Raw genomic sequence first — 26,249 nt, forward strand, 5'->3', positions numbered from 1 at the left:
AGCCTTCCCCACGCCTCCAGGACCTGTTTTTATTAGGGTTTTTCTGGTTTTTTAGGGTAAACACGTAACACTGTCACACCCGAGCAGCAGATGTTGCCGAAGGCCCCGCAGTGGCGGCAGCACAGCCCAGCAGGACGGGATTAGCAGAGCTTATCCCCCCGCTATCCCCCGCTGCCCTCAGCCAGGCCAGGCCTGTCCCACAGCCACCCAGCCCTTCCCGGGGACCGGGGCTGCTCCAGCCACCCAAACACCCCATGCACTCCGTCCCCGAGTAACACTGACTTGGCAAAACCAAAATATATGTATTGATATGCAGGCACCATAGCACAGGGCAAATAGGGAATAATCCTAATACAAAATGTCCTCCATTCTTAGCTGGGAAGGTACTCCCTCAGCCTGGGCTTGGATGCAAAAAACCCTGCGTTTTTAATATTCAATAAATAACAGTTTTACTAAAAAGTGCTGGTACAGGCAGCAAATAAACTATGTGTAAACAGCATGTATATTTCACATATAATACTGTCATATATATTTATATAGCTTTCAGTCATACATATTTCTCTATAAAATATGAAAATAAATAGCACTGAATGTAAAACCATAGTACATATAAGCCCACGCGAATATATAAAACAGATACATAAAATGTTATATATACATGAACCATTAAAAGTATAATAAAAATACATATTAAGTGTTCATTATATGCTTTTAAATATACATTTAGAAAACATTCCCTAATATAATTTTTTATATAGCGTTCTCTATATAGAACCAATATATAACATTATATTTATTCTGTTTGTTTTCACAACGTTCTAAATTGATGTCTTTGAAAAGAGACAGGAGAAATTCTATGTCTGCCTTCCCTAGCAGTTCTATCTCTCTTTATCTGCTCCTGCAGATCGAACCCAACTGTGCTGCAGAGCTGCCGAGTGATCCTCATTAAAAGGATGACGGTATTTTCAGTGACATGGATCTGCCTGGCTTAACCCCCTTTGCAGAGCAGGACTTCGATTCCGTGTGCTTCCATAAAGATAACTTTCCAATACATATATTACACTAAGATATATACCATTATACGGTGCAATATTGCAACACGTAAATACCTAAAGCATATTTATGAGCCTAGGGAAGCAGGCCTGCATAAATATTTATATCTTTTTTACCAATAACTCGAATATGGGAGCCATATATGGCATTCAGATACGCATAAAACACTGTTTTTACGTTTGTTTGTATTCCGCTCTCAACGCTGTCCACACACAACGCCGACAGCGCGAAGGCGCCGCGCACGCGCGCGAGGCTCGGGGGCGCGCTCAGCCGGGCACGCGCAGCGCCGCTGGCCCCGCCCCCACCCGCCCCGCCCCCACCCCGCGGGCGGGGCCTGCCCCGATAAACACGGCCACGTGCGGGGGGGCGGGGCCTGCCCGCGCTTCCGGCAACACGCGCCCGCCGCCGCCACATAAATAGCGCTGGAGCGCGCCCGCAGCCACTGCACCGCTCCAGCCGCCGCTCCGGGTTCTGCCCTGCCCTGGTCTGCCCCGCGCTGCTCCGGGTACTGCCCTGCTCTGCCCCACACCGGGTTCTGCCCAGGCCTGCACCGCTCCAGTCGCCGCCGCCGCTCCCAGTCCCGGTGCTGGTCCCGCTCTGTGCCGTCGCCATGCCGTTCCTGGGGCAGGACTGGCGCTCCCCCGGGCAGAGCTGGGTGAAGACGGCCGACGGCTGGACGCGCTTCCTGGACGAGAAGAGCGGCGGCTTCGTGGGCGACATCAGCAGGTAGCGGCGGCGGCGCGGTCCGGCCCCGCTGCCGGGCGGTGCCGCCAGGGGGCGCGGTGCCGGGGCGGGGGGAGCTGTGAGGGGCGGACGGGGCCCCTCGCCCCAGGCCGGCTCAGCGCCCGCCCCGGTGCCGGCGGAGCGGGGTCGTTGTCCGAGTGACCCCGGCCCTGCCGGCTGAAGGGCTCGGCGGCCCCTCCGGGCCTATAGGAAGCTCCGAACGGGGGTCACTCAGCCCCCGGCGGGGTCCCCACGTCCCTACGGAGGCTGTTCCTCCCCAGGTGGCCGGGCCGTCCTTATGGCTGCGGATTGTGGCGAAAAATCGAGGAGAAGATGAAACATTCACCTGGCCCGCGGCCAGAGGGCTGTGCCCCCGGGGAGCCCCGCCGGGCGTCTCCTGGGAGCCCTGGGGGTGGCTGCCCACCCTCTCCCCCAAAACAACCTTTCTTGGGGCTTCTCGGGCTCTGAAGGATGATGTATCTGAAGCCATAAATCCTCCCCGGGCCATGAGTAATGTACCTTACGTGCTGCTTGACTAATCTGGCTGCAAAACATCAACAATCCCCCAAGATGGTGCGGGCAGGAAGCTTTGCAGTGCGTGGGTGTCATGGGCTCCGGCAAGATCGCTTCTGTCAAAAGCAAACTTTTCTCACAGAGCTCCATCTTCTCCTCAGCTGTGTGCTGCCAGGGTTGGGGTTGCTGCCACCTTCCCACTGCTAGGAAAGGATCAGGAATGCCCATGACAAGGGGACTGGGAGTAGGAAGGAATTTGCTATGAGCTGCTCCTGAGATGTTATTGTGCAAGGAGGCTTATGTAGCAGGTATCTCCTGCTTTCTTTCATGTCAGCTCTAAGTAAAAATCAAGTTTAGGTTTGTAATTTGTAAATGGACATAAAAATGCCTGGCTGATCGTAGTGTGTTGGGAATACTGAATTTAGCATGGGTTTATACATCCCTTTTCCCAATTAAAAGTGAGGAGGTAGCATATTGACCCCGGGCTGAGGTCCTTGCAGTGCTAGGTCCAGGTACCCAACTGCTTAACCTGTCAAGATGCCGGGGAGAATTGTGTGGAAACCTGGCAGTACATAAACAGGGTAATAATCTGCCTCCCATGCTGGAGTTCGTCCACTGCTGCTGTTATGGTGGTTTCAGATTACAGAGTCATTCAGTAGGAAGTCAACAGGCAAGCGTGTGCTGTTGACATGTGAGATTTAAAGCAGATCCATCTTGTGCTCTTGGGCTCAGATTCTGCCACTGCATGGAGCATGTTAACCTGACCCCGTATTGATTTTGTGCATCCCTGATAAAGTATGAGCTTGGATATTCCAAAACAGCTTCTTCCTTGCTGCCATATTCTCTGCTCAGGTTTTGGTCCCCCCAGCAGGAAGCAGCATGGATGGGGTACCTGAGCAGCTGAGATGTTCTGCTCTCAGGTTTAGGTGGTTCTGAGCAAGCAACAACTGGCAGAAGTGTCTGGTTCCTCAAATTGTTGTTTCTGTGAATATTGTTCACCTTCAATGCTGCTGCTCTTCCCCTTCTGCAGTGCTGGGGTGGAGCCCATGGCAGTGGTGCCTTCTCCACAGCTCGGATGCCCTGCAAGAGGCATGCAGAGTAGGAAGGGGGAGCCGAGGGTCAGGGTGTTCTGAAACTGGGAGAGGTTTCTTCTACCTCTGGGGCCATGTGCAGGTGCCAAACCAGAACACCCATCTGGATCATGCCACAGGGGATGTGGGTCCCTTCTGGGGCTGAAACTCTCACTTGACTTTGGCATATACTGGTGGTGGGATCATGCGGACAGTCAGTGAACAGTGGAAACAAGAAGTCTTGTCACACAGGATTCATTCCTTTGCAGGAGACTGTGCTGAATAGCTATCAGAGGTGTGTTTGGTATGGTGCTTTTGTTTGAGACTAAGCAGTGTAAACACATGGCCTGTACAGGAAGCTTCCTGGCTGTGTAAGGGTCCTTGTGGGTGTCTCAGAGGAAGCTTGCCTGGGGCTGTAAGCAGCAGCAGCATGTTTTGGCACCTGTCAGAGGTCCAGGGCTGTTTGAGCCACAGTAGCTGAGAGGTGCAGTGGGGTGCCTGGGACCCTTCTTTGAGTTTAGGCCTGCAGACAGCCACGCTTCATCCCTTGCGAGCTGCTAGAGCAGTGGAGATGGCTCTGTTTTGTTATCTGGGATGCATGGCCTGTCTTTTCCTTGGCACCTATGAGGCACCCTGCAGGTCTGGGCAGCAGGCTGTGTGCTGGGCCTCTGCTGAGAGTGCCTGGAGGTGCTGCCCTCCCCTGCCACCCCCAAGGACCTCTGCAGCAGTGCCGTGGCTGCCCAGGGGCTTTCTAGTTTCGAGTTGTGGCTCTGACCTGCTGATTTGCAGGTCTGCAGTATGTGGGGATGTTGATGCACAGCCTCTTTATAGCTAGCCTTTCATTGCCCTAGAAGGAAATAAGGGGTTATAGCTCCCTTTGCTAATAATACAGTTACAGCAGAGCTCCAGCAGAAGCAGGCAATGGGCAGTCTTGGACAAGAGATCCTAGCTGTTAACTTGTGTAGTCACTACTATGTGGGGTCTGGAAAACCATCAGATAAGTCTGAACCTCAGCTAAGCTTTTCCTGTAAGCTTGAAATAGTATTTTCTGGGAAGTCTTTTGTTAATAAATATTTTGAGTACATCTATATGTCTTCAGGGTTGTCTAAATATGTCCTTCTGTAGCAGTCTGACTGGCTCAGAGCAATCTGCTACCTACACTAGGAGGATATGGTGTTACTTAAGGATAGAAATAGGTTAAACAGTGGAAGAGAACATTGCTCAGCAGTGTCCCAGCATGAACTGTGTAATCTCTGTTACCTGCTCCTGTCATGAGTATCTTGGCTAGCCCAGAATTGAGGCATCAAAGGTCCCTTTAAAAATACCAATACTGGATGCTAAAACTGTGTGCAGACTACTTCGCAGAGGCAGCCCTGCAAGAAGGCAGCTTTGGAGGCCCCAATAAAAACCTATCTGTTTTTTCTCCTTGCAGGAAACATAGTGTTCAACAGAATGCAGAAATAAACAGAATCCTTGCTTTGTGTCATTCACAGCTTTTGTAAAAAAGATGATCACAACAAGGAGAATCTCTTCAACAGCATAAACTATGATGTTGCTGCCAAGAAGAGAAAAAAAGATCTGCTGAATAACAAAGCCAAGACTCAATGTAAGACATCTTTTTGGACTCCTTTTTAAACAAAAGTTGCTGCAGAAGAATGGAAAATGCTTCATATCTATGTTTTTTGCACAGCGCATGAAGAGCCTTCTAGAGCCTTGAAGGGCTTTGCGCCCATGTTTGACCTAAGTAGAGAACTTGGATACAGTTTAATGTGAAGATTTATGCCCCTGTTAGTAATCCCTGCTCTGAGGAGTTGTGCTTGTTGTGTTCAGATTTTTGTCATTTGTTTGTCAGGAGGGTAATTTTTTCCTATGGTACATTCAAATGAACCAATTCCAGTCTTTTCCCCCCGTAGACTTCCTTGTGCACAACAGGCTAAATTTATTCTTCCTTCCATATGCATGTTGAGCACTAATCTACATTACTGGAGGCTACAAGCCTGAATGTAAGCTTTGATCCTATCTCTGTGTGCGGAGTGCATGAAAAATGAAATAAGATTTCAGCTCATTCAAAACAATAGAAGGCTTGAAATCTCTCTGTGTGCACAGCGAGCAGCCGGGGTCTCGGATGGGGCCCTGGGGGAGCAGCCGGGGGAGCCTGCAGGGACAGCACGGCCTGTGTTGGGCTGACTGCAAGATAGGTACTGGAGTTACATGTGAAGGCTACAAATGTAAACATACCCAGAGGAAGCGACTTACAATTCCCACACTGCTATTAACTCATTGTGCATCCCTCAGGATTTTGGAAACTGTTGCCAAAAGTTGGCCCCTATGTGTATTCAGTTCTCAGAACAAACAAATGTTACCATGACATTTTTTGGCTGGATTCTGCTGTGACCTACCATTGAAAAGGGCTTGCTGCAGGGTGAGCATGCCTGTAACTGAGACTGAGTCTGTCCTTGGACTTACAGTACTAGGCAGGAGTACATTCCATAGCTTCAGTTCATTAATTTACAGGTTGCTTTAGGAGTTCAATATTTTCTTTATGGAAAGGAGCCCAGCAGGGTGGGGAGGAGAATTTTTTTATACTAGCAGGTAAATTGCCAGTGTGTAGTGGAAGTAGTGTCAAAGGCCTGTGTGAAAATGAGGTAGGAGAAGGACTGAGCAGCATAACTGCTTATAGTACAGGCTCTTCTGCAAACAGATCTAGCAGTGTGTGCTGGGTATTGGGAAGTTATTTTGGGGAATGGATGGGACAACTCCCATTCTGAGGGAAGGGAGGGGCAATTAGAAATAGGAAAATTTTGGTCCCACATAGTTTTTTCTTTTTTAGCAAGTTAGCTGCAAGCATAAGCATGCTCCTCTGAGCTTGACCTCACTGCTAAAAGCTCTCTCTTACATGCCTGGTGTCTCATGACATTTTTGCTCAACTTCAAATTTGACATACAATCCCAAGCCTGTAACCAAGGTAATAAATAGTTAATAAAATCAATAACAACAAAACCTGGCTGTCAGCCACACTTACTGTCTGGGACCAAAGAGGCGGTGCTATGGTATATCTGTGGCTGGCAGATTAAACATTTACAGTCTTGAGCTGTGTCAATGAAACAGAAGCCTTTTCTGAGGCTTAGAGCTACAGTCTCAAATGAAACTGTATAGAAATAAAGCAGCTCAGCAAGTTGCTAGATTTGGTTTCAAGTGTGGTGGTGTAAACAAAATAACTTAATTTATAGTAAAAGACAGTGAATGTTATGAGCAGAACAGAGATACAGCTCTCTGAGGTGGAAGATTAACTGAGTGAAATGTCTTTGTCCAAACAGATTTCCACCAGGAGAAGTGGATTTATGTTCACAAAGGAAGCACAAAAGAGGTGAGTGCCTCTACAGGTTCTTTGTTCTCTTTTCTACTCATTCTTACAAGCAGTGGAAGATCCTGTGCTGATATAAATCAGCAGAAGCTCTTAAGAGATAAGTGGAAGATCTGGCTTGTGGCTGGAATTTCAGTAATGATTTTAAGCCCCTATCAGGGAGCCAGAGCTTGCTGTACAAGGCTTTGTACATGTGTTTAAAATATGACTTGTTTGCTTCCCTCATTTAAAAAAATCCAGCCATTTGCAGGCCAAGCCATAATACTGTTCTTGGCTTTCACCCAGTACAGTCCTAACATGGAAAATCATTGGAATTTATCACAAGGGCTCGCTTGCACTCATGGAGAGAAGTGGTTGTAGGAGACTGATCTGAACTCACAGTGTATATTGAACCCCAGGAATGTATGGCTCATTCTCACACGTAAATTCATGGGTCATGAGCAGAGCATGGATCTCTCTTGGGAAACTACCATAATCTACATTGGGCCATGCCCACTCTTGATGTCAGTAAGTGCAGCTCAGCAGGAGCCAAGCCTGCCTCCTCTGGCTGTGATTTCTCCCATGATTTGTACCCATCAGCTTGCTAAATTGAGTTGCTCTGGGTCAGGTCTACGTGGTGCTGTCTGGACTCAAGTCTGCCAAAACATGACCCAGAGTGTTTTTTCTTCTCAGCGCCATGGTTACTGCACCTTGGGAGAAGCCTTCAACCGCCTTGACTTTTCCAGTGCTATCCTGGATTCCAGGCGATTCAACTACGTTGTCAGGGTGAGTCAAAGTCCAAGGTGTATTTTGATGTGATGGTGGTGGAGGAGGCTCTGAACTGAGACCCAGTTGGGTAATGGGAAGCACTGGCAAAGAGTTGTCTGAGTGTGCAAGTGGATGTATTAGGCTTTTCTGCATGAAGTAATTTGTGGAAGTTTTGTGTGTGGATAGATGCCCAAATCTTGTCTTTAGTTTATTAAAATGGAAAGAAAATGGTGATAATGTGGAAGATGAGCTCTCCTTAGCTTAGAATTCCTACTACTTTTCAGTTGTCATTCACTTTTGAAACCCAGAAAGCTTGGCTTCTAATTCCTGAGTTTTCAGTTCAGCTCCTGAAAAAGAACATGGACTGTCTGCAGATGCCACAGGGCACTGGAGACCTCTTTGCTCCAGAAGCTCCCGTCCAAGGTCTGTGGAGCTTTATCTCCATTAATGTGATACAGGAGAGACTCAGGAGAGCTAAGCATTTTGGCAATCAGGGGATGGGCTGAACCTCTTGGTGGCACTGATCTTCTCTGTTAAGGATCACGGTTGCTCTTAATCCTTTGTGACTGGCAGTGGTTTCAGTGGGTTTGTTTAGTCCTGACAACATTAGTTAATAAAGAAGGAGTCATCTGCTTCAAGTTTCCCATGCTCTGGCATTGCATAATAGGTCACAGCTTGGCATGGAGGTGGTAGTGGTTGGGGGACCTACTGTCCTGGGAGCTGTGGACACTTGTATGTTGATCTGCAAATTGATCTTGAATTTCAGAATGCTTAGGAAGATAGGGAATTCAGTAAGGTTTTTAAAAAAGTTATTAACTTGAGGCTGTTTATGAACAGCTTCTTTTCATGCCTTGTGAGCAGCTGATCGTTGGTGAGGGAACAGCTGTTCAGGTGTTAAATTCTGGAGCAAGCAGCAGTGGTATTGCTTTCCCTTTGAGTGAAGTGTCATGAAAAGTGTCTAAGGAAGAAATTATCTGAGCAGGCTCACCTTGATTTGTTCACCTAGGTTGTCAAGGTGACAAGTCACCTGTGGAAACTTCTGTCACCCTGGGAAGGTACAGGCATTGGGGGTGATGACCCACTGGCTGTATAGGAAGGGCAATCACTTGGTTGTCCCACAACAGGAGTGGTAGCAGGCAGTGGGGACTCTGGGGGAGGCAAAGCAGAATCCAAGTCATGTAAACTCAGGCTGTCCTAGCTCTGCTGATCTTGGGACAACTTGTTTTCCTGCCTGTTCAGAAGTGATCACCACTGCTGAGGTAGTCGGTGTTTCCTGATGTTGGAGATATATATACACACACAGCCGTGTCATCTTCAGGGGGATTACTGGAGAAGGAACAGTTCATGCCAAGGCCATAACCCTTTAGTCAAATATAAAGAAGGAATGTAAAATAAAACTTGTTCAGTGCTGCAGATATCCCTTTGGCAGGCTTTGTTATGACAGTGAAGAACTACAAAGACCTCTGCTAAGCACGGCCTCGGGTCATGCTGTGCCACATGGGCTTCTGCTGCTTGGCCCAATGTGATAGATGTCTCAAATGGGACTGCAAAGGTGGAACAGAAGTCCCACTAAATTTTTTGAAGAGCAAATTTAAATTTTCAGTTAAATCACTGGGGTCTGGTAGGGGAGCTCAGGCTGACCTTCTCTCTTTTTCTCATGAGGACTTCATACGCAGCACATTTAGGATGCTTTTATCAAAAACAACAGTTTTGAAAGCTATGGAAGCTGACATGTGTCTTTGTTTTTACAAATTATCTCTCTTCTGAGCTTTTAAGAGTAGCTTTCCCCCAGTAGTTTTATAGATATAGTGCTACTGAGAAGTATGAAGGTTTCTAATTGAGGTTGACTTGTGGTTTGGCAGTTTAAAGAAGATATTAAACCTGGTACCATGGATTAAACTGTAAAATTGACTTCTTAAAATGAAAGGCTTGTATCAGCCAAGTCTCCAGAGGATAGTAGCTCATAAAATGCCTTATAAGCCAGATTTACTCATGAAAAGCTCTGCCTAGATGTGGATCATGTTATGGTCCTTTGCAAGTCGCAGACCTCCTAAAGCACATGGATGGGCCATCTGTCACATGGAAAATGCCTTGAATATTGGCAGGCAAAACATTTTTCCCTTCCTTCCCTCTCCTTGTTCTCTCTAGTTCCACTCCTTCCTCAGGGTACCTGATCCTAATGTCATGCTACTTAATTCATCAAGCACATGCTTTTCAAGGAGGGGAATTTGGAATTGGAGGCTGGGAAAGAATATGACAATGTCTGTAGGGAAAGAAAGGAGAACAGCTGCAGGTTTGAGGTTCTGCTGGCTACACCCAAGCTTGCTCTATAGAGACGTAAGCTGCATCACTTGCTGGTAGCAAAATGGGCTCTCAGGCTTAACATGAACTTACCTTTCTGAATTTCTCCAAACTTAAATGAACAGTCTTTAAGTGTTTTCAGTGCCTGCTTTCTTGTCACTGAAGTTTCTGCTCTAGATACACCCAAGCTAAGTACTTGGTGTTTCTAATGGTGCACAGATTAAATGGGCACCTCCTTCACATGGGGTGGAGGTATGAGCTGCAAGAAGCTTGGCAAGTATTTTTCATGGGCAAATACCATCAGCTGGAGCCAGTAAGTCCATGTAAGTGAAGCAGAATAAATTTTCTTCTAACATCAATCTTATCTTGATGGTCTGCTGGTACAGCTCAGCTCTTGCAGTGCCAAGTTATAGGTATTGGTGTCATGACTTGGTCCTTGCTGATCCTTCAAATTAGTGCATCTGCTTACATGTTACAGAACAGTCAGTGCTCCCTTTTTAGGGCTAATAAGGAAGTGTGTGATTGACCCAGAGGATCCAAACTGTTGTTGGTCTGAAGCAGCCCTGGTTTCTCTGGTCTTAGAGATTTAATGAAAAGACTGGAAGCATTCTGTAGGCATAATTAATGGAAGCAGAAACAAAGGTGCCTGCAGCCCAGAAGTTGGTTTTCCTTCAGGAACACTGTGTTCAAATGACAGGTTCTGCTTCTTCAGAAAGGGATTTCTCATATGATGGTTGTGTAGTCTCAAAGGGAGGTGCTATTTCTGGTCATAAAAGCCTAGGCCATGTTAAGCAACCTAAGCACAACTCTTGTAAAATAACATGATCTAGGTTGTGTGCAGCCTTCTAAAGTAGTCTCTTAAATTTGCTTCTTAAGTTATAATAGAAGTTAGCTGGGAGTCCTGGATTTATGCTGTCCTAAAAGAATATCAGCTAGATGCTGTCTCATGGACATCTGTCAGCACCTGCACTGTAAATCATAATAACTCGCCTTGCTCTGGCTCCACCTGTCAGCTGACAGCCAATGTGACGTTTCAGCCGCCAAAAGTGAAGGGCTGTGAGAGCAAGGTGGGGCTAGAGGAGGAATTTTTCATTTCTCATTTTTTCTAAGCAGTCCAGATGTGAGGAGTCACATCCCCAACCATCAGGAACTTATGGATCCCCACAAGCAGTCCAGCTTTCATATAGCTGGCTTGAGGTATTCAGTGGGGAATTTACACTTCAGTAGTTTGAGACTTGTGATTTTAATCACTACAGAGCTTTTCCCTTTTTAAGTCAAGGTTGTAGTCTCCTGCTCAGCACAGCAGGATTTTTTGGCTCTTTGTGCTGTAAGCCCCAGCAGTGGTTATTTGGGGTGTGGATTGCCTGCACCCCCCTAGGTTGAACCAAGACTGTGGCCAAAGTGCCATCTGGCTGTAGCAGGTCTAAGCAATGCTGCACAGTAGTCATGGGTGCACAGCAGTGTTTTCATGGCCCTGAAACAGGGGCCCTAGTTCCCTGCCACATGGCACTGTTCTGTTTGCTTTTTTTTTTAATCTTGTGCTCATGGGAGGAGAAGGATCTGCTCTGCTGCTGAAGCTGAGAGACTTTATTGTGCTGCTGCTCCAGACGGATGGCTGGTGGGTTTGAGCAGGAGCCCCACTGCACTCAGGGGAAGTGAGCAGGTTACTGCCATGCTGGGTAGGCTCTGGGGTAGCCTACTGCATCTCTTGCCTTTTCTCTATAGTTCTGGCAAATAAAATAGGAAAGGACTTTTTTAGTGGAGCTACCAGGTCAACTTTCTCAAATTCTGAGGAGCTGGAAGAGTGAATTTGGATCTAATGTCCTGTTTTCCAGAGGTATTGCAGACTTCCCAGCTCCAGTTAAAACTGGCTGGAATGCAATTACTTAGTGTATTTGAAAAGCAGACCTTTTAAAATTGCTCTTAACCTTTCCCTGTGCACTCTCTCCTACCATCTGTCCCTCTCAGTTGAGCGTGGGCTGGACTTAATGCAGCCACATCATAACACAGGCTTGCAGCTCTCTGGTCTTTTTACCCTACTCAGCATTAATCTGAATTCATCTGTCTGCTTTAGTCTGTATTATACAAGTGGCAACATTAGTTTTTTTTTAATACTGGTGTAGACTGCAATTTGGCAATCCATTAACTGAGATCATACTTGGGGCCTGTGCCAACACTAAGACCCCCAATGCACTGGAGCATGTGGGGCACAGATGAACTGTATTCCTTACCTGGTTTTTGTGTATTATATGAGCCCAGGAGAATAAAATATCTTTTGATTTGGAGGACTAGCTAGTTGCTTCAGTCAGTGGTCCCTGGGGAGTGGAGTAGCCCTAGAAGTATTCACAACATAGTTTTCATATGGAATTTCATCCTGTGTTTATTGCTGTAGGAGAAGGGAGGTGACACATGATATCTGAGCTGGTTCACTGAACATAAATTGAACCTTGGTAAACACAGACAGGGCAAATTTGAATCTGTTCCTTTGGCTAAATTAATTTTGTACCAATTTAGTGTTCTTCAAGGAACTGAGATTTTTATCCTCATTGTTCTAAAAGAGCAGCCCTGGTGTCCAACTCCTCTGGTATTACATTTCATGATGCTTATCGCTGCATGCATTTTGGTGTTTTTAGTAAGGGGCACAATATTGCTAACACCCAGCCTGGAGGAAACTGTCTCTGTGCCAGCTCCAGAACAGTGCAGTCTGGAGACAGCAGTTGTTTGTGCACAGACAAGCTGATCTGGGTGCATGTGTGGCCAGTGTACAGATGGAGTCTGGTAAATTGATCACTATAATCAAAGGTCTGAAGGCTAAACAGTTTAGGGTAACAGAGTATTACAGACTGCTGTGGGACATTGGTTGGGTTTTTTTCCTACTTATTTGTCCAGTATTCCAAAAAATAAAGACATTTTATAAGCTTTTCAAACATCTTGCAAGCTGCCTTGTATTTAGTTATTGTGGTCTCATTTAGCTGATATAGCCAGAAAATCCGCTCATGCTTGTGCACCAAATATTACCCAACTCTCCTGCATCTCTTGTTTCCTCCAAACAAGCCAAGAAAACAAGCAGCCTGCCCTTGACAGGAGTTAGTGCAGGCCTTTTTTTCATCTTAGGGGTTGGGGGTTTTTTTTTCGGTCATGTGAGGTGCAAGATATTAATAGAATGTAAACTCAAAGCCATCTGATGGTGGTGTTGGCCTGGATATTAAACAGAAGAAGAGATTGGTCACTGAGGCGACTTCACTGCTCCTAAGTGGCAGTCACATGCCAGTGCCCCAGATGAGCAGAGCAGGCTGCAGTAATACCTCTCCCTCAGCTCCTGCTTCATGGCAAGCTGCCGGTGACTTTTTGGATACATTCCTGTCATTCTTGTAGCAGGGCAAACAGTTCAGCTCATGACTTATCAAGTCTAGTCAAAAGCCATCTTAGTTACTTGACACAAGTAGTTGCACCTTCTCTGGACTCTCTGTGGTGCCAGCAATAGGATACTGGAGCTGCAGATGATAAAGGATTAATAAGCTGGTCATGTGGCAATGTGTTGATTGATTTGTAGCATAAAAGGTTTTTCCTTTCCTTTCTAAATTAAAACAGAAGTCTACGTACGGCCAAAACAAATGGACTGACACGTGGGCAGTCTGTACGTTTATATAATGTTGGGGGAAGGGAGAAAGGCTTGTAAGATCACAGGCCACATGTTCTGCAGGGCATGTTCCATCGGAAATTTCCCCAGCTGTTCTTGTGGCACAGAAATGGGGAAGAGAGAGCATCCTTCCCTGTGGGAAATGCTTCCGTTAACAACTGCAGCCCAAATTCACTGCTCAGTTGCTCAAGAGTCAGGAGGTCAATGATGGGAAGTAAATTCTAATTGAAAGTAAAAGATTTTCGTTAGGGGAGGTTAACAAGTAAACAGGGCAGACAGGGAAAGGCAGTTTGTTATTGTCGCTGTTAGAGCTAAACAGGGAAGGAAACTTTGGGAGGGAAGGGGTTTGTTGTAGGGAGGATTTTTGTTCTTCCTACAGTACTTAACCTTTCTGTCGTGGCGACAGCGCTCTGACAAAGCCCAGGCAACCCAGGAGTTGACGTAAATTGTGGAGTCTGATTCTCATTAATGGTCTGTCAATAATATCCCCATGCACACAGGCATTTGCTCGTGCTCCCTTATGACACTGCTTGTTTGTGCCCCAGTGCGGGATGGTGACGCTGGCCGATTGCTGCTCCCTTGGTGTGAGGAGCGGCTGTCAGTCCAAGCACCACTGTGGTTTCTCTGCATCTCTGAACCATGAAATCAAGTTCCCTCTCCCCCCACAGTGCAGATAATGAAAATGCCTTTTTCCCCCCCCCCCCCCACCTCTTTTGATGTGAGTTTAATTATTTGGCCTCTGCTCTCCTTCCCTTTTGTGTTACTTTGCTCTGTTGCTCTGTCTCCTTTTTATTTTCAAGCAGCAAACAAGTCTCTGGACTGTTTTGCTGTGTCATGTGACTAGGAGTCAAGATTAGAAAGGTATCTCTGTGCTCGAAGGCTTGCAACTTCTATTTTTATCCACAGCTGTTGGAGCTGATAGCAAAGTCTCAGCTGACGTCACTGAGTGGCATTGCCCAGAAAAACTACATGAACATCTTGGAAAAAGTGGTTCAGAAAGGTAAGAAATGAAAATGGTGAGGGGGAGTCTGATTTAATCTGATGTACTTTTGTGAACCACATCCTTAACAATAGTCAGGCAATGCAAAATGGGTGAAGAGGGGCTCCACTGTTTATTTCTGTAGTGCAGTTCTGCTTTCTTTTCCCTCAATGAGGGACTTGGTGGGAGGGGAAGGAATGTCTGTAGTCTGGTAGGTATCTGAGAGGTGACTCCTCCTTTCCCAGCTTTGCTCACTACCACCCCTTTGGCATCCTACTGAGTCCTATTTCTGACTGCAGAAGATGTGGCTGCTCATGCCCTCAGCCAGGCATATCTGCAGTCCCTGCTGCTGCCTTGCTGGCATTGTGCTGTACCTACTGCTCCCACTGCTCTGGAGGGGTGTCTTCACCTATTCAGGGGAATGAATTGTGGTTGAGATGTGGCACTTCCCTCATGGATGTTTAGGTGCCCCAGAAGCCTGGGCATTGACAGCAGCCTGTTATATGTAATGAGAAATGTGCATTAGCTGGGGTAGATGGGGAAGAGGTGCACATAGATAAACTCTTGCATAGTATCAGAGGGTAAAACTGGCTGGCTGCCAGTGGCTGGAAATGGGAAGTGCAGCAGATCTCATCTGCTTATCCTGGGAGGCTCTCTTTCCTTTCCATCTGCTGTCTAACCTGCTGTGACTGGCTAACATTTAAGTGCTTTCCTCTAAAAAGAAAAGCACGGGCTGGCTCTCTTGGCCTGTGAAATTACAGCAAATAACTTGCCTGAGAAACATGCAGATTCAGAGAAGGATTTTGACAATTCCCATTTTTAACCTTTCCTGTTCTTCCAAAGTTCTTGAAGATCAGCAGAACATCAGGCTAATAAGGGAATTGCTGCAGACCCTCTATACATCCCTCTGCACGCTAGTTCAACGGGTTGGGAAGTCTGTCCTGGTTGGAAACATCAACATGTGGGTGCACAGGATGGAGAGCATTCTTCACTGGCAGCAGCAACTGAACAACATTCAGATCACCAGGGTAAGCACAAATCCTGAAAGCTAAAAATACTGTCTCCATCATGAAACTTTTTCTTGTCAACGGCTCTCATTTGGGTGACTGCTTCCCACTCTACTCCTAGTGCAAGCTTGGAAGAACCTGGAGCTGCCAAAATAACTGGATGCTTTCCTAGCATTACTTGATTCCCTTAATTCAAACTCAGTGTACATAACCCAGGATCATGCTTGAGGTTAATGGTCACAAACTGTGGCTTGACTCTATAATGGCTATGAAGTGCTGTGTGAACAGAGCTGGACAAAAAACCCTCTCCCCCTCTTCATTCCTTAGAGGCCAGGCCTCAGTGTGAAAAGTCAACTCAGGCTTTCTCAAATTGAGCAATTGCCTTCAAAACTTGTTCATCAGACAGCTGAGGCTTTTAGATTTGTTTAAGCTGTAAATTAAATGCTAATTTTCAAATTGCTGCATAACTTCATGCTTCCTGGCTGAAAATACCAATGAGTCTTCCAGTAGTCTGGAGTTACCTGTTCCAGCTGGATGAGTCCTGCTTTTACAACATCTGTTTTTTCAACAGCATCTGTGGGGATGGGAAGGATGTTTTAGATGATAAATTTCTAGACTGGCTTTACATGGGAATTAAGTCTGAACTTTTTTCATGTCACACAACCACAGCAGGTTTGGTGTTGGACTAGACCTCTGGAGGTCATCTGGTCAAACCCCCTCTGCTCAAGCAGGGATACAAACAATAAGTTGCCCAGGACTATATATACAGCTTTCCCCCCAAGCTGACATGTGTTGGTGTTCTCCTTGTAATCTTGAAGAACTCTGCCTATTCAGACAAAAGTGCATCAAAATATTGCTTGTGAAAGGAACTGCCTCTTATACATACTTGTGTAGGTTTGCAGACACTTTTTCTAAAGTAAATAAAATGTGTAGAGCATGCAAAAAAAATCATACCACTGAAGATAACTTCAGTTCAAGCTGGAAAAAAACCAAATTAATTCAGAGAAAGTAAGAAGCCCAGCTCTGTGCAGCCAGTTACTTATGGTGCAGTGAACCTGTGGTGTTTCTAAAGGGGGAAATGTTTTACAACACCCAAGACCTAAATCATTAAAAAAAAAAAAAAACCCAGAAAACCTAAAACCAACCTTGAAAAATGTTGTGTGTGCTATAGCTGCTTCAAAAAAAAAGACAAACTTCTGCCCAGAAAATGACAGCTTACTTATCTGTTCTGGTCTAATCTGTGTTCTTTCTGCAAAAAAAAAGGAATGCTTGAAAAGTTCTGGAAAAGAGTACTGAGGGAAAACTAGCAGCAGATAAGCTTTCGGCCTGAGCCAGAAAAGGATCCAAAAGAGGATTTGCTTGAGTCACATAAGTTTTTGGTTTTTTTCAGAAAAAGATATACAAGTGTGAGATTTGTTTGGGATTTTTTTTTTTTTTGACCCAAGAGTCTCTTGCCTGTTGTGCCCTAGCAAAGCTTATATGTAGACATAGTTCAGAAGAATGCAAAATGCAGCCTGGCAGGGAAGAGCAGCGGGACATGATCCAGGGATCCAGTGCATTCGTCCTCCCCCAAAATATGCACCAAGCTGTCATGGAAAGGAATGTCCTCCAGACACTGTAGAGACAGTTCACTCCTCCTGGAGTGATTGTGTCAGGTCTGCCTGGCAGGTGGTGCTGCAGAAATGGATGTTTTGGTTGAGAAGCTCAGGTCCTTGCAGGTACCGGGCAGTGTCGCTGCTCTGAGCGCGCTGGCACTGAGGGAAGGCAGGAGCTGCTGCTGTGCAGACGTACTTATTGTTCCTTAGAGTCTCCCATGCCGTGGGATGGCTGGGGATGGGACCACATGATTAAAAGCAGCCTCATGCAGTGTTTCCTTGCTGCTGGTGGGCTGTGTGCTGGTTGTTTGAAACAGTTAATAGCTCTGCCAAAGATGAGGCGGGTGCTGTGACTCTGCAACTTAAAATAGCAGCATCTCTGTGCAGGGTAAAGGATGAACTTGGCACATCTGTCTAACATTGTTTCTTTGTTGGAGCCTAATCCTAGAAGCTGCTGTTTGCCTTAATAAGGCTGGGGCTGGTTTTGAAGCTGCAGCTGGTGCCCAGGTTGTGGTCCTTGCTGATGCCTTGCTCCTGTGTATAGCTTGGATTTCCCCTGAGTGCAGGACATGCAGATCTCTTGTGGTCAGTTTAGAGCTGTACCCCAGGTGGACTTGCAAAATAATCCTGCACCCTGTGGAGGCTAAGCAGAAGTGGGTGGGGGTGTCTTTTGTATCTTTAGGCTAGGATCTGCTTTTGTATGGATAGCTTGGAAAACCAGGCCTGAACAGCCTGGAAAACCAGGGTTGCAGCCTGTGGGAAAGGGGCAGGTCCTTCAAGTGTTCCCAGAGGAAAAGCTAGCCCTGCCAGCAGTGACCTGGGAACCCATGCTGTGAGTACTCACCAGCCACTGCTGTGGTTGCAGCAAGATCCTGTGATGATATAAGCTAAAACATATGTCAGAAGAGCATGGGATTCCCAGCAGTGCATGTAACCAGAGCTGCACTTGAGAAGTAATGCCCATCTGCCTGGTGGTGGAGAGATCTAGATGAACAATAGCTGATACCACAATACAGCCAATGTCCTGCTATAGTGAAAGCTGATGGTGATACTTCAGGGAGCAGAGTCTCACAAGCATGGATGTAGGGTGGACAAAAAGGAGAGAAGGAGGCTTGGACTGCAACTCTCCTAATTATTGTATTACAGGTACATGTCCTCTTCCTTGAGGTTATCTCAAACAGTTATGGGGCAGAAGGTCCAATATTTGCATGTAAAATGTCTCCTTTATTTGGAAGAGGGAACTGCTGCTTTGTTTTCTGTGTGAAGAAGTTTTAAAAAAGCAGTAGTTATGCTGCAAGCTAGGATTTCTTAGGTTTCCAGCTTCCTGGGAGCTCAGTTCTGTCTGTCTCTTCCAGCCTGCCTTTAAAGGAACCACTCTCACCGACCTGCCATTGTGTTTACAATTGAACATCATGCAGCGACTGAGCGATGGGAGGGACCTGGTTAGCCTGGGTCAGGTGGCTCCTGACCTCCAAGTGCTCAGTGAAGACAGGCTGCTGTGGAAAAAACTGTGCCAGTACCACTTCACAGACAGACAGGTATGAGGAGAGGTGCAAACTGCCATCAGTTTTTGGTGTACCCCCTCCCCAGAAAGAGTGTCTGCCCTGCATGTTCTCTTACTTGGCTGTCTCTTGGATATGAGGACAGTGCAGCAAGCTGATAATATAAGCTGGCATGGATATGGCTGTGAAGATGATTTATATAGAGGGTTTTACATGCCACAGCAATGATTCCTGAAATAGGAGCTTGAGGAATTAATCATCCACTGAATTTCAATCCTAATCCAGGTGGGAACAACTGCATGACTTGCAGTTGCTCCTTGCCCCACGTGTGCAGGGAAAACGTGCAGGCAAGCTCTAGCAATCACCCTGATGTCCCAGGGACTGACAGCCTTGCAGAGTATCTTTGTGGATGTGGTCCATGAGCTGTTCTCCCTTGCCCTTTAGAGCAAGAAATCCCCTCTGAGCTGTTCTGTGAGTGATGGGATGATATGTGGAAAACAGCCCTGCTGCTGCCCACTTTGTACCTGTGTAAACATCTCTGGCAGGCTGGGAATCATTTGGGATCATCTAAACTTAAAAGCAAACAAAAATCCCTCTCTGTTTATAGGTGAATGTCTGGGGTGTTTGTACTAGACCTCTGCACTTCAGGAACCATGTGCCAGATTTCTCTGCTGACCTGGCTTTATTTACTCACTCTGAATCTGACTTTGGAAGTGACTCTGGAGGAGTTATTTCTTTTATTAAGTAAATTCAAATCCAGTCTCTGCAACTAATGAACCCTAAAAGAGAAATGGGTGTGATATGATATGATAAATCACTGTTTCTTAGAGAAAAATACCTCAACTTTTACAGCTGTTAAATGCAACTCTACTTGCTGCCTGCCAGAAACAGTGGTCAAAGTAGTATGAGAGAGCTCCCAGGGTTTCAGGCTTCCTACAGTGAAGCTGATGAAGGTGGAACAGACCCTCATAATGGTATTGAGTGAGGCTGTTCCCATCAGGAAAATGCTTATAGCTTTTTCAGCTATAAGTAGAAAGTAAGAGCTTCTTAGCTCAAAAAAGCTGAGAAGTTTTCAAAGTAAGAGCTTTCTCAGTGTTGCAAGGGAACTGTTATGGCACTGGCAAGGTTGACATGCGAGGGAGAGAACACCATGAGCTGAACAGAACAAATCAGTTTTTTGACCTGCTATAATTGGGTGCATCTTTTCTTTAAGATTCGCAAACGTCTGATCTTATCTGACAAAGGACAGCTGGATTGGAAAAAGATGTACTTCAAGCTCATAAGGTGTTACCCACGGAAGGAGCAGTATGGTGACACGCTGCAACTGTGCAGGCACTGCCACATCCTTTCCTGGAAGGTGAGGTGCTGGTGGGACAGACTTGATTGGGGCAGGAGTCATGGGGCATACAGCGCTTCCTCCTATTGCAGCTGGCTTAGGGTGTTGCACTTCATTTGCCTGCATAGCCCAGTGAATTCCTGCATCATAATTCTTCCTTTCTTCTCTGTGCTTCAGAGATCCCAGCTTTATCTTGAACATGAGTAGCGTCCATTGGGGCCAGAGGGTTGGAAAATGGGCATGTTTTAGGGCTGCCTGCAAGAAATCATTTTTGCACTGCCAGCAGCTTCCTCTACCCATTATATGCAAGTGGAGGTCTTGGCAACAGGACTAGCTGGAATGAAAGCTGATGGCTGCAAAACAGCTCAGGACAAAAATCTGCTGACCACTGTGGTGATATGCAAGGCATGTCTCTGGAGTTAAACTCCAGTAGCTGATGATAGGCTCTAGCCTCTCTTTGCTCAGAAGAGGTGAACAGAATTAATTGGATCCTTGCTGCTTCTTTTTTCGATGACTTGCCCCTAAGATATTAATTCCAGTTCTGAGCTGTCTCTTATTCTGGGCTCTGCTCTACCTATTTGCACATGGGATGTCTGGCAGAGGGGCAGTGCTAAGCTGGCTGATGCTTTGGCAGCCTTTCTGCAGCCTCTCTAAATAGAATTGTTTTCTCCTTTCCCAGGGTACTGATCACCCCTGCACAGCCAACAATCCAGAGACTTGCTCCACCTCTCTTTCACCACAAGAGTTTATCAACTTGTTCAGGTTCTGAACTTGGGTCAGCGCAGCTTATGCAATTCCTACAGGACACTGTCACAGAGCTTGGACACTCCATTTGTAAATAGTGTAAATATTCATGTTAGCTTGAAGCTCCTGAGTCAAGGAACAGGAGGATCTCGGAGAAGAAAGGTGAAGTTGCTCACTGACAAGCAGCACTTAAGGAATACAGACTTCCATAGGAATGGTGTATAAATACAGCATGTTGTACAGAGTCCCTTTTTTATCATCAGAGTACAAGATACAGGGCAAAAAGACCTTCATTGCTTGTTTTTAGAAGTTAAAAATGAATTTGCCCCGCATCCATTTGAGAACTCTTTTGGTTTGTTTCTAATAGAGAGAAAGCAATATGAGGCTAGGACTGTTGAACTGTTCCTCCATCTGGTTTTATTTAGCATACATATTTATAAGTATGACATTTTAGAAATATTTATGAAAAATATCCCTGTGACAAGTTTAATAATACTTTTGTGTTTTTAAAAGGACACATTCTGAAATACTTAGGATAGAAATCTAGCCTACTTGTGAGACAGAATCGTAACATACCACTTTCTACCTCCAACAGATTGAGTACCTTTCAAACAAAAATCCAGTGTACAATGTGAACTTTTGTATTTTGTACAATGATTTAAAGGGAAATGTTTGTGATAGTAAGCATCTTTTCTTGTATTAATGCTTACCTCTTTACATTAGTTTTCTTGCTCTACTCAGTGCTTGAATGCCTAGATGATAGGCACCATACCAATACCTAAGAATTTACTCCATCCTCTTTTAATTTGTTGGTTTTATGAAAGACCATGCAAATGTGAAAAGAGAAGACAGAAGGATGAGCATTATCTATAAGGGAGGAAGTTCTATGATAGGGAAACAAAGGACTGGATTTAATCTCACAAGGTAAATTCTTATCTGCTTCATTAGGTTAATTGCACTAGTTGAAATCCTAGGTGAGGTTAGAATCTGTTTTTTCAAGCCCATGTTTTCCAACATATACACTGCTCTGTATTCCCACTGCTGTCAAGTGAATTCAGTCATCTTGGAGCTGGTAAAATATAGGGGGAACTGGGCCACTGAATCTCATTAAATGATGCGGTTTTTATTCACTGGAAGACTGGCAGCAAATGTTTTGTTTCAGAGCCCTGGAGCTTAGGGAGTGATTAGCACTTAGCAGTCAGGGCTTGGGGAAGCAAGGGATTTCCAACATACTGATATCTTTGGTTCTTTCTCCATGCCAGGGGTCAAGACCCAAGGACCCTAGTCCCTTCTGCTTCCAGTGCTGAGCTGTTTTATGGGATCTTCTGACCCTAACCCAGAGCTAAATTTTCAGTCCTACAGAGTGAGTGGCCACTTCACCATGGCTGTGATCTGGTTCACTGTCTCCTCTGTTGCGTGCAATGCTTCACTTTTCTCTACAGTGGAGCTTGAAGAAGCCAGCTCATACATAGCAGTCTGAAAACCTGCAGTGGAAAGTTTTTGCTGTTTGCTAGTAGATTTCCTGTATAGCACTTTCTCTGTGTATGATGTAAGCAGGATACCTCGTAAGGATAAATATTTAGTGGGTTGTGTGTGACTATGTACAAAAATTTTGAGGAAAAGGAGTACTCAGGACAATTCAGGAAGAACTACTTGAGTTAATTATTGTTAAATATGCTGTTCCTTTTTTTACATTTTTATAACTGACTTTGAACACTTTTCTGCAGCTGTTTGTATTTTAAAATGACAGTATTTGCATTTTTGCAAACTAAATCACTTTGCATATTCTTGGAAGAGATGTGAAAAGGGAAAAAAACTGCCTCTAGATGGAGCAGTGGGAAGAGGGGAAGAAAATGTGGAAAATGCTGTCAAGACATGCCCTTCTCCAGCCGCCTAACAGCAAATCCTGAGTTTTTGCTCTTCCAGAGAGTTCTGTGAGCCTGCACCACCCTTACCCATGGCCCAGAGCTTGTCACTCTCCAGAGATGAGGGGAAAACACATGCAGGATAACAAGCTTTATCTTGGTGTTGATGCCCCATTCATCAGTTTGACTGCTGGTGGAAAGCATAAGCCTCCTGATCCATACCCATGTCAACTGAAAGTGATTTAAAAACTGCTACCTTGGAAAAGCACACTTGTGCATGTTTGGGGGATGTTTGTGAGTAAAGGAGGCCAGTTTCTGTTTTCCTTCCTGCGTTGATGGCAGCGGGTAGGCAAGGCTGAAATCTGGCTTCGTGAGTTGAGGACATTAAGGAGTGAAACTTGCAAGTGAAGTGAGTGAAGCATTGCCACTGAATTTGGAGAGTCCTGTAGCTCCTTTTTCCAGCAGTGAGAAGACCTGTTCCTTTGGCATCTTTTGTTTCCAGCTCTGACTTGGGGTTGGTTTGTTCTGTAGGTTTGCCTATGCCACCCGTGGTGAGCCAGCCTGTTGTGATGGGGAGGCAACAATATTTTGGTATGAAATGCTGCAGCATTCTGCCTACTCTGCATCTGTGCTTAGCACTTGCCCTCTGTGAGGTTGTGACACTAAGTGAATTTTAAGCTCAGATTTGAATCTGGCCTACTGCGTTCCTTGCATAAGAAGATGGAAATTCTCAACGTTGAGCTGTGATTTGGGAGGGTCTTGGCTCCAGCCATTGCCTCTATCAACCCTTCACTGGCCTCCTCTACCCACCCAGTGACCATGGGTCATACTGACAACAGATTGAATGTGCAACTGAGGCTCCTATTTCTAAAACTTCAATTACTGTGTATTTTATTTCTTAGCACTGTAAGGGTCAAAGTGCTGAAGATGATTTGTTATACATAGACACTTGTCTGTTGCTTGTGTGAGGTCTTGGGATATTGCTGTCAGTGTCCAAACTAGCAGCAAACCAAGCAACTACTGTACAGAACAAAACAGACTATACAAAAAGAAATAGAATAAGCCTTATTCAGTTACTGCCTCAGTCATTACCCTCCTGCTGCAGCAATTGTCAAAGATGGCCTTGGTCTCTTTGGGGACCCATTGTTTGAGTGGCTGGTACAGGGAGATGTTGCAGTGAATTCAATACTCTTGGTTTGTATTTAAAACAAAATACTGTTGCATCCAAATACCTCACTCATTTACAAACAAAGCAATCGGTATTTTAGGGGTGCAAAGGCATCTGCTTGGCTGAGGGTGGCAGAGTAACAAAACTGACAGTGATATCAGGGGTTTCCAGGCAGGATGGTCTAAGGTTGCTCTCAGGCAAAAAGGACTTCTTTATTTTAAGACAATTGTGGCAAAGCTGTTGTGAAGGGAAAAACAGACTTTTGCTTGTGTTTTGGAAATAGAACGTTCTTTTCAAATGACATTTCACTTTCCAGTTAGTTGATGCATTTCCATTAGATGTGCATCAGTTCTTATACTAGGAAAGGAGAGTTTTTCCTCTCTTTGGGGTTTTCTCTTGCCAACATATCCAGGGAAATCTCATTGTCTTTAGAGGATGTATTAACTAGTGCAACAGCATAGAACATGGTGCTGTGAAGAGGAAAAATAATAGATCCGTGCAAGAGAGGAGGCTTAGGAAGGGAGAGATCCTGGAGATCTCTGTTTCAGCTTTCTAGAAGAGGCCAGTTTTTGATGTGGTGGCCATTTCAAGAGGCGCAATTTCAGCTGTACATACCTTAAGCCATTTATACTAACTATGGTATGCTGAAGTTTGATCATAAAGTGTGTGTACCTCCTCTTACGTTTTTTGGGTTTCTTTTTTTTTAACTGTGGGAGTTGCTAGATCCTTAATTATGTAAAGTGATTAGGAAAATGTGTATTGCTCTGAAGACATTGCTTTGTATGTAAACATTTAATTGCACCCTGACACTTTCTGTATATGGGAATATATTTTATATTGTTTTTCTTTGCCCCAGGTTTTAAACTGTTTGTATTCCCATTTCTGTTTGACTTCAATTATTTTTGGGAAGTTATCACCTTATAGAACATACACAGGTACTAAACCAGCTTTTCTTACCCAGAAAATTCCTTGTCCCTTAGTTGCTAGAATTTCATTTAGAGCAGGAACATTTCAAATCCTATTGTGTAGCAAACAAATCAGATGTGCTTTTCACATCTGATCTCCTGCTTGGTACAGCAAAGCAGCATTGTCCTCTGCGGTTGTCCTTACAAACGTGTTGCACATCTTCCCTGTAGATCAGCACCTTGCCAAAAAGACATAGCTTTAAATTGAAATGCCCCTCTTTGTAGCTGGCCTGTTTGCACAAGCACAGGCCCTGTGGAGCTGATGGCTGATCAGGCTGCTGTAGACTCACTCCCTCCTTCAAGGGACTCTGGTGTTCTGCTTGTGCTGCTTTCTCAGCTCTTTGCTTGTAGTGATGCTGGTTCCAGGCTCTGAAGCTGTGGTCAGCCATTCCACACCGCTGTCAGCCTGTGGCTGCTGGGCTCTGAGTCTTTACCAGCACCTGGTTTCTATCCAGTGTCTTCCTCCAATGATTTTGTTGGTAGCAAATCAGCTTTGCAGGATCTGGCCCTAGGAGAACAAATCCATCTCGCCCTTGACACATGCAGTCTCAAGTATATAGATACTCTTGACACCAGAGAAATTCCCTCTCTGTTGACCAAGTGTTGCTGCTTCTCCTCCTGGGAGGGCAACTGAGGGTGGAATTTGCCTTTCTTTAGCCATCCTGTGCTGCACAGAATGCTGACATGTCAGCTACCAAGAGAACATTTTAATTTGAAATAGAAAATATGCTTATCTTTAGGAACTAATCTACAGTAATTATAAACACTTATATATGGAAGAGAGAGTGTGTTGTTTTATTTTTCCTTGAAGTTTTAACTAGAGATGATATGAAGTGAAAGGCATCCCTTATATAAGACTTCTGTTTAATATTATTGTGTGGTTAAAATCCTTCCATTATAAATTTGCACACTTTTTTCCTCTTTCCTTGCATGTTCAACTGATTTTTATAGCTGTTCTGTGCAGACAGTATTTTTGTAAAACTTTTTTGACACTGAATTGCAATAAATGTTCAAACAATGTGAACCACAGAGTTGGTTGTCTCATTGCTTCCAAGGTGGTGACCTTATCAGCCTTGAGCTCCTGATGACTGTAAGCAAAGACTGTTCTGCAGGAACATCCAGACCTTGGCTTGGTGTCACAGTAGAACACCCCAGATAGAGCTATTGCTTCATCATATCTCAAAGGGAAATGAGCCCTGGCTTCCAAGGAGAACCTGTGCTCATGAACCTTGCCCACAGCACAGGAGTGATTGCTGCCCCAAAGGAGATCACCAGTGCCCACACTGATCTGAGGCCTTCAGCTCCAACTTATGGCTTATAAAATACTGGGTTTTTTTTCTATTCATATTGCCTGAGTGATTATTTTTTAATCTTTTTTTGGGGTGGGGAATGATTGTATCTTGTTATTGTCAGAACTGCCAACAGTCTGACCCAGGCTCTTGCTCAGAGGGAATGTGAGTAGGAGCCCACTGAAATGATTCCTAATAAACTGGGGGAAAGCAGTTGAGAAGGCGAATGAAATGTGCCTCTGGTTGGAACAGAAGTTATCATGATAAAACAGGATTAATTGTCTTGTGAAAGCTATGCCAGCTATGGAAATAAGCACAAAATGCAGATGTTTTGTTTTCAGTCTCATTTGCACTGTCATATAAGGTATGTTTGAGTGGTTTCCTAAGT

General features: G+C 45.2%; 1 protein-coding gene across 1 annotated transcript; it reads left to right on the plus strand.

Annotated features, from left to right (window-relative positions):
• Positions 1 to 1,507: 1,507 nt before the first annotated feature.
• FBXO32 (F-box protein 32) lies at positions 1,508 to 25,596 on the plus strand. The gene is made up of 9 exons (XM_084223049.1): positions 1,508 to 1,779; positions 4,853 to 4,965; positions 6,677 to 6,726; positions 7,396 to 7,488; positions 14,318 to 14,411; positions 15,234 to 15,418; positions 18,348 to 18,530; positions 19,708 to 19,851; positions 20,510 to 25,596. The coding sequence occupies exons 1-9, from the start codon at positions 1,664 to 1,666 to the stop codon at positions 20,597 to 20,599; spliced, it is 1,068 nt and encodes a 355-aa protein (XP_084079175.1). The 5' UTR covers positions 1,508 to 1,663; the 3' UTR covers positions 20,600 to 25,596.
• Positions 25,597 to 26,249: the final 653 nt, after the last annotated feature.

The sequence above is a fragment of the Fringilla coelebs genome (assembly GCF_963513975.1).
Source record: "Fringilla coelebs genome assembly, chromosome: 1".
Lineage (NCBI taxonomy): Eukaryota > Metazoa > Chordata > Aves > Passeriformes > Fringillidae > Fringilla > Fringilla coelebs.

Bases quoted from the DNA above. Each gene is read 5' to 3' on its own strand.
- FBXO32 (XM_084223049.1), top strand. From the start codon at position 1,664: ATGCCGTTCCTGGGGCAGGACTGGCGCTCCCCCGGGCAGAGCTGGGTG. The intron at 1,780-4,852 runs GTAGCGGCGGCG...TGTCATTCACAG, and splicing joins TTCGTGGGCGACATCAGCAG to CTTTTGTAAAAAAGATGATC. The intron at 7,489-14,317 runs GTGAGTCAAAGT...TTTTATCCACAG, and splicing joins GATTCAACTACGTTGTCAGG to CTGTTGGAGCTGATAGCAAA.